Source organism: Podarcis filfolensis (assembly GCF_964270895.1).
Source record: "Podarcis filfolensis genome assembly, chromosome: 18".
Lineage (NCBI taxonomy): Eukaryota > Metazoa > Chordata > Lepidosauria > Squamata > Lacertidae > Podarcis > Podarcis filfolensis.
The window spans coordinates 8,711,278-8,719,428 of NC_139622.1; the positions used below are offsets into that span (position 1 = coordinate 8,711,278).

At 50.3% G+C, this 8,151-nt stretch overlaps 1 protein-coding gene across 1 annotated transcript in view; it reads right to left on the reverse strand.

Moving 5' to 3' along the window:
• Window positions 1–1,943: 1,943 nt before the first annotated feature.
• PLPP2 (phospholipid phosphatase 2) overlaps window positions 1,944–8,151 on the reverse strand; it is a 24,401-nt gene continuing 18,193 nt past the window's right edge. Inside the window, exons 3-6 of the mRNA XM_083594873.1 lie at window positions 7,994–8,151; window positions 6,686–6,743; window positions 5,369–5,545; window positions 1,944–2,990 (exon numbers count right to left, since the gene is read on the reverse strand). The exon at window positions 7,994–8,151 is cut by the window's right edge and continues 120 nt beyond it. Coding sequence (XP_083450999.1) covers window positions 2,862–2,990; window positions 5,369–5,545; window positions 6,686–6,743; window positions 7,994–8,151 — 522 coding nt within the window. The 3' untranslated portion in view covers window positions 1,944–2,861. The remainder of the gene's footprint in view (window positions 2,991–5,368; window positions 5,546–6,685; window positions 6,744–7,993) is intronic.

An 8,151-nucleotide genomic window follows, 5' to 3' on the forward strand; every position in this document is an offset into this window, starting at 1 on the left:
AATTGCTGACAATTCGGGCTGACTTGAGAATTTGCATTACGGGGTTGGGCTGGATGACCTTTGGGAGCCCCATTCAACTCAAAAGTTCGTTTCAGCCAAACTTGCCAGATCCCTTATCTGACGAGTGTCTGCACCAATGCCAGGGGTTTAAAATCCCCGCTGTCTGAAACCCACAGGAATTCACGTCCCAGTGCCATTATCCGCGGCTCTTTAGGAATAAGTCATGACCAAAACATCTTTGTTAATGGAGCGGTTGTTATAAAGCCATCGAGGGGAAATAATGCACGGGTTTTCCCTCCAGGCCGCCGGCAGAAGGGCCGGAATCAGCCATTCCTTAAGGGTGACGTGGATCTTTTTTTTAAAAAAACGGGAGAATTTGGAAAGAGATGTTGAAGAAGAAACAAGAAGCTCTGGGACAGAAGCGACCGCTCACAAATATTCCACATTTGGTAGCGTTTTGACTGCTCCTTTCGCTGCTGATTGTGTTTGTATACAGTGGTACCTCGGGTTACATACGCTTCAGGTTACATACGCTTCAGGTCACAGACGCCGCTAACCCAGAAATAGTGCTTCAGGTTAAGAACTTTGCTTCAGGATGAGAACAGAAATCGTGCTCCGGCAGTGCAGGGGGAGGGCCCCTTTAGCTAAAGTGGTGCTTCAGGTTAAGAACAGCTTCAGGTTAAGAACGGACCTCCAGAACGAATTAAGTACTTAACCCGAGGTACCACTGTACATGTGTATTGTTCTGTGTGTATGTACACGTGAGGATAGCCAAATCCTTTTCAGTTTCAATTTCTTGATTCCTTCCAGTCGCCCCATTGAGATTTGTGTGTGTGTTTTTTTTTAAAGTTAGTAACGCAGGTGGCGCTGTGGGTTAAACCACAGAGCCTAGGACTTGCCGATCAGAAGGTCGGCGGTTCAAATCCCCGTGACAAGGTGAGCTCCCGTTGCTCGGTCCCTGCTCCTGCCCACCTAGCAGTTCAAAAGCACGTCAAAGTGCAAGTAGATAAATAGGTACCACTCAGGCGGGAAATAAACGTGGTTTCTGTGCGCTGCTCTGGTTTGCCAGAAGCGGCTTAGTCCTGCTGGCCACATGACCCGGAAGCTGTACGCCGGCTCCCTCGGCCAGTAAAGCGAGATGAGCGCTGCAACCCCAGAGTCGGTTACGACTGGACCTAACGGTCAGGGGTCCCTTTACCTAAGAAGAGCCTCACCTAGCACAGCACCTTGTCTTTGCAGTATCCAGAATCCGTGAGAACACAGGATTCTGGATAGACTGGCTCTGTGCTTGGAGGTTCCATGAGAACATAAGAACAGACTGCTGTTATCAGACCAGTGGCCCATCTAGTCCTAAATCCTATTCTCGCAGATGCCTCAGGAGGAAAAACCCGCAATCAGGATTCGAACCCAAGAGCAACTCTTCCCTCCAGGGGCATTCAGAAGTGTCGCCCCCTCCGACTGCAAAGGCAGAACACAACCACTGTGTTTTAGTAACTACTGAGAGGCAGCTTTCAGGGCTTGGCATTTATAGCCTCGCTTATAAAATCCACGCTTATAAAATGTGATGCTTTTGAATTCTGGTGCTGGAGGAGACTCTTGAGAGTCCCATGGACTGCAAGAAGATCAAACCTCTCCATTCGGAAGGAAATCAGCCCTGAGTGCTCACTGGAAGGACAGATCCTGAAGCTGAGGCTCCAAGACTTTGGCCTCCTCATGAGAAGAGAAGACTCCCTGGAAAAGACCCTGATGTTGGGAAAAATGGAGGGCACAAGGAGAAGGGGACGACGGAGGACGTGATGGTGGGACAGTGTTCTCAAAGCTGCGAACATGAGTTTGACCAAACTGCGGGAGGCAGTGGAAGACAGGAGTGGCTGGCGTGCTCTGCTCCAGGGGGTCACGAAGAGGCGGACATGACTAAACAACTAAACAACAACAACTCAGGATCTCTGCAAGATTTTTCTCTGCTTTATTGAATTCTCCTCTTATTTCGTCGGGCGGCGGAAAACCAGGGCTTGGAATTTGCCGTTTGGCCAAGCCGTCACTGGCCAAAGGGGTCAACCCATTCCTGTTCCCCTTTTTCCTGTTGCCAACTTGTTGCCTGAAGGCCACATGGACGCCTTTCTCAAATCGCTTGCATGCCAGCCCACCAACCTTTTGCCCCCCCAGATAATGGGCCCTGATCCGGTTACTCAGAAACTCTGTGCCAAAAACTCCCTGTGCGCAGGTGGTGAGGAGGAGAGCCTTAAGGGAATGGTGTTTGGGTTTTTTGCCAGCGTGGACCCTATCATTTTGCTGCCAGGATGTTTGGGTTGCCAACTTACCAGGAGGGAGAGAAATTAAGCACCCTTCTGGCGCCTGCGATTTGTAAACAGCTGCTCAGGTCTGCTGTCAAAGCATGGGAAACCAACCAACCCCCGCCGGCTAAAAATCTGCAGACCAGGCTCCTGTTAACGGCACAAGAGCGTGGACAATTCGCAGAGGGGACATTGGCAACCACAACGCAACCACGATCCCGGGATTCCTGCGATAACAGAACTCAAAAAGGCAGCTTCTGCAAGAAGTTAAGAGTCCGTTTCTTGCCTTTCCCAGATTCTATTTTTCTTTTTGGGGGGGGGGCGCAGCAATCTTAGAGGTGCAAAATACATCGTGCAGTTATAACGGGCATCGCTGCCTCCCGGCAAACGGTAAAAAAAAAAAAAATGGACTGAGGGGGAAATATCCGGCCAATGATCTCCATCGCCGCGCAAGTTCAAAAGCAAAAGGCTTTTCAGAAAGGAGGAAGGCGATTTTGGAAGAGCGGCGGAAGCGAGTCTTTCTGCCCCCCCCCTCCCGGAAAAAGAGACACGACTTCAGGCAAAAGTTCAGGCCGCGTCCTCATAGGTGTAATGGTTCCGATCCGGCTCGCTGAGGGGCACGTTGGGCTTGTGAGCGGGGTCTTCAGCGCATAGGGACGGGGGACGGTGCTTGAAGAAGTCAGAGACATAGCGGACCTGGAGAGGCAGGAAAATAATAATAATAATAATAATAATAATAATAATAATAATTTATAATTTGTACCCCGCCCATCTGGCTGGGTTTCCCCAGCCACTCTGGGCGGCTTCCACAAAGACCAAAAATACACTAAGATGTCACACATTAAAAACTTCCCTCAACAGGGCTGCCTTAAGATGTCTTCTGAATGCCAGGTAGTTGTTTATCTCTTTGACATCTGATGGGAGGGCATTCCACAGGGAGGGCGCTACCACCGAGAAGGCCCTCTGCCTGGTTCCCTGTAGCTTTGCTTCTCGCAATGAGGGAACCGCCAGAAGGCCCTCAGCGCTGGACCTCAGCGTCCGGGCAGAATGATGGGGGTGGAGACGCTCCTTCAGGTATACTGGGCCGTTTAGGGCTTTAAAGGTCAGCACCTACACATTGATTTGTGCTCGGAAATGTACTGGGAGCCAATGTAGTTCTTTCAAGACCGGTGTTATATGGTCTCGGCGGCTGCTCCCAGTCCCCAGTCTAGCTGCCATATTCTGGATTAATTGCAGTTTCCGGGTCACCTTCAAAGGTAGCCCCACGTAGAGCGCATTGCAGTAGTCCAAGCGGGAGATAACTAGGGCATGCACCACTCTGGTGAGACAGTCTGTGGGCAGGGAGGGTCTCAGCCTACATAACAAATGGAGCTGATAAACAGCTGCCCTGGATACAGAATAGACCTGCGCCTCCATGGACAGCTGTGAGTCCAAAATGACCCCCAGGCTGTGCACCTGGTCCTTCAGGGGCACAGTGACCCCATTCAGGACCAGGTAGTCCCCCACACCCGCCCCCTGTGTCCCAAAAACAGTACATCTGTCTTGTCAGGATTCAACCTCAATTAAGCGCCGTGTTTGCAGGATAAATCCCAGGACTGGCCCTTGCAAGAGGCAGAGCTAGGCGGCTGCCTCAGGCGGCAAATATTGAGGGGACGACAGCAAAAAGGGACTGGGAGGACGCAGTGAAACCCCTGGGGGAATCCGTCCCACCAGCCCCCGCAGAGAGGGCGCATTCGGACGCCTTGCAGGTTACAATGCTGGTTGTCAGCATAGGACCCCGGTGCTCAGGGGTCTACAATGGTTGTTGATCTGTGGCCAGACTGAGCTCAAGGTGTTACTATATAAAACACAAACACACCCAACTTGGGACCAGTTTACCTGCAAGATCGCCTTGCCCCACAGGAACCCACTTAAATCACTCTGTTTGGTGGAATTGGCCCTGCTTAAATGGGATGCAGGTGGCGCTGTGGGTTAAACCACAGAGCCTAGGACTTGCCGATCAGAAGGTCGGCGGTTCGAATCCCCGTGACAGGGTGAGCTCCCGTTGCTCGGTCCCTGCTCCTGCCAACCTAGCAGTTCGAAAGCACATCAAAGTGCAAGTAGGTAAATAGGTACCGCTCTGGCGGGAAGGTAAACACTGTTTCCGTGCGCTGCTCTGGTTCGCCAGAAGCGGCTTAGTCCTGCTGGCCACATGACCCGGAAGCTGTACGCCGGCTCCCTTGGCCAGTAAAGCGAGATGAGCGCCGCAACCCCAGAGTCGGCCACGACTGGACCTAATGGTCAGGGGTCCCTTTACCTTTAAACGTGCCCCCATAACCCCTGTTCCGCGTTTATAAGAACTTGACTTTGCAACTCTCTGCCTATAGACATCAAGCAGCTGGCTGCCTTTGCTGGACTTGTTTCGGTGCCTGCTAATATAAACTGCCCCTGACTCTGACAATGTTTAGCAAGCGAAGGGAATTTTAATCCGTTTCAGTATTTATGCATGTTTCCTCGTTTTACCTTTCTTTAAACAACTTTGAGGTTTTCTGTGTGTGTTTTGTTTTCTTTCTTTTTACAATCAAACAATATACAGTGCTACCTCGGGTTACATACGCTTCAGGTTACATACGCTTCAGGTGAGACCCTCCGCTAACCCAGAAATAGTGCTTCAGGTTAAGAACTTTGCTTCAGGATGAGAACAGAAATCGGGCTCCGGCGACACGGCAGCAGCAGGAGGCCCCATTAGCTAAAGTGGTGCTTCAGGTTAAGAACAGTTTCAGGTTAAGAACAGACCTCCAGAACGAATTAAGTACTTAACCCGAGGTACCACTGTATATATTTTACGAAATGAAGACCACGAACAGTGACATCACGGAATGTTCGCAGGCATTCCAGCCAATCGGAAGCAGGAACAGAACTGCAAGGGGACTAATTTAGGAGCTGTGTGTTAGGGAGAGAGTGGACGAAGGCAGTACGGCACCCGGCCGGGATTCGAACTCGGTTCTATGCACCCCCAGCCTGGCAGGGCCCTGGGGGGGGCCCCCGATGGACTATGCCCCCTTCCCACCTCAGCCCCGCCCCCCAACACTTACGATGAGGATAGCGATCAGCATTCCTTGCAGGAGCCCCAACAACACGTCGCTCCAGTGATGTTTATAGTCCGAGACCCGGGTGTAACCCACGAAGATGGCGAAGGAGATGAGGAAGAACTGGATTGTAGGGCGAACCAGGCGTGCCCATCGACCAACCAGGCGTGCTTGGACGTAGAGCTGGAAAGAGAGAAAGAGAGAGAGGAGGGATTGGCTGTGGAGCAGATTTCTGACCTGCAGAAAGGGTCGGCTGCCTCTCTTCTTGAAATACCTCCATTGGCTCCCAGTACATTTCTGAGCACAATTCAAAGTGTTGGTGTTGACCATGAAATCCCTAAACGGCCCAGTAGACCTGAAGGAGTGTCTCCACCCCCATAATTCTGCCCGGACGCTGAGGTCCAGCTCCGAGGGCCTTCTGGCGGTTCCCTCCCTGCGATAAGTTACAGGGAACCAGGCAGAGCCTTCTTGGTGGTGGCGCCCACCCTGTGGAACGCCCTCCCATCAGATGTCAAAGAGAACAACAACTACCAGTCTTTTAGAAGACATCTGAAGGCAGCCCTGTTTAGGGAATCTTTTAATGTTTGATGCATTAGTGTATTTTAATATTTTGTTGGAAGCCGTCCAGAGTGACTGGGGAAACCCAACCAGATGGGCGGGGTATAAATAATAAATTATTATTATTATTATACCTTTAGTGCCAGCATATAGAGTTTACATCTTCTTTTATGTTAGCATTCAGAACCAGGGTGGCATAACGGTTTGAGGGTTGGACTCTGACCTTGGGAGACCATGAAGCTCACTGGGTGATCTTGGGCCAGTCACTGCCTCGGCCCAGTAGACCTGAAGGAGCGTCTCCACCCCCATCGTCCAGCCCGGACACCAGGGTCCATCTCCGAGGGCCTTCTGGCAGTTCCCTCCCTGCGAGAAGCGAGGTTACAGGGAACCAGGCAGAGGGCCTTCTCGGTGGTGGCACCCGCCCTGTGGAACGCCCTCCCACCAGATGTCAAGGAAATAAGCAGCTATCTGACTTTTAGAAGACATCTGAAGGCAGCCCTGTTTAGGGAAGTTTTTAATGGTTGATGTTTTATCTCATTATTATTATTATTCTGTTGGGAGCTGCCCAGGGTGGCTGGGGAAACCTAGCCAAATGGACGGGGTATAAATAATAAATTATGAGGATGAAGATGATGATGTCTTAACCCAAACTCCCCTGTTTCACCTGGAGATGGTAAGATTGAACCCAGAACGGTCTGGGTTCAAATCAAGCCTTCTGCCACCGGGCAAAGTTTCCAATGGTCGGGAAACAAAAGGAACACTTACTGCCAGGAACATCATGCAGTACATTCCAAATGAGGAGTGTCCGGAATAGAACGATAACCTAGGAGGAAAAAAAGAGAGATTACAAATAATAATAAATAAACAAACACATCTTCAGGTTCTAAAATTACTTGGCAGGCAACTGTTCTTGGAATGGATCTACGCACACAAAACCCCCCCACTATAAATAAGTCAAAAATCAAATCACGATAACAAAAGGTGGGGGGAAACACTATGGAAAATCGCACAGAAAAGTTTTCTGCTCTATTGTGCCATCTGGTGCTGCACATTTGTAACGCATTCAAAATGTTGTTTTATTTTGACTAATGTAGCAGCGTCGTTGGAGTGAAGGGGTCTGGTGGAACGGACCCAATGGTCATTTAGTCTGATCCCCTGCAACGCTGGGATCTTTCGAACCCACAACCCAAAGGTTAAGCGGCTCAGGTTCCACCATGGTGTTCAAATGCTCCGAAGGAAGTGTGAGACGGAAGCATCCAAAATAAATAGAAACTGATAACTTCTATTGCGAAGATCATGGCCACTGGTCCCATCACCTCCTGGCAAATAGAAGGGGAAGAAATGGAGGCAGTGAGAGATTTTACTTTCTTGGGCTCCATGATCAATGCAGATAGTGACAGCAGCCACGAAATTAAAAGACGCCTGCTTCTTGGGAGAAAAGCAATGACAAACCTAGACAGCATCTTAAAAAGCAGAGACATCACCTTGCCGGCAAAGGTCTGTATAGTTAAAGCTATGGTTTTCCCAGTAGTGATGTATGGAAGTGAAAGCTGGACCATAAAGAAGGCTGATCGCCGGAGAATGGATGCTTTTGAATTCTGGTGCCGGAGGAGACTCTGGAGAGTCCCATGGACTGCAAGAAGATCAAACGCATCCATTCTTAAGGAAATCAGCCCTGAGTGCTCACTGGAAGGACAGATCCTGAAGCTGAGGCTCCAAGACTTTGGCCACCTCAGTCCATGGGACTCTCAAGAGTCTCCTCCAGCACCAGAATTCAAAAGCATCCATTCTCCGGCGATCAGCCTTCTTGATGGTCCAGCTCTCACTTCCATACATCACTACTGGGAAAACCATAGCTTTAACTATACGGACCTTTGTTGGCAAGGTGATGTCTCTACTTTTTAAGATGCTGTCTAGGTTGGTTGGTGTTCGTGTTCTTAAATCTCAATAAAAAGCATTTTTTTTAAAAGAAACTGTTAACTTGACCGCTCCACTCAGCCTGGCATTGCCCGCTCTGGAGCAGCTGCCAAGATATCGAGTCCGCCTGCCCAGCCTACTCCTTTCCCCCCTTACCTGGACTCCGTGATGTCTTTCGCATTGCCCTGGCAGATGTCTTCCAGATGGACATAAACCGAGCAGTTGACTTTCGACCAATCGGGATTGCAGACCGCCAGGAAGTTGGGCCGCAGTCGCCCAATCGTGTACTTCGCCAGGTCTGTCAGCGATTGGCT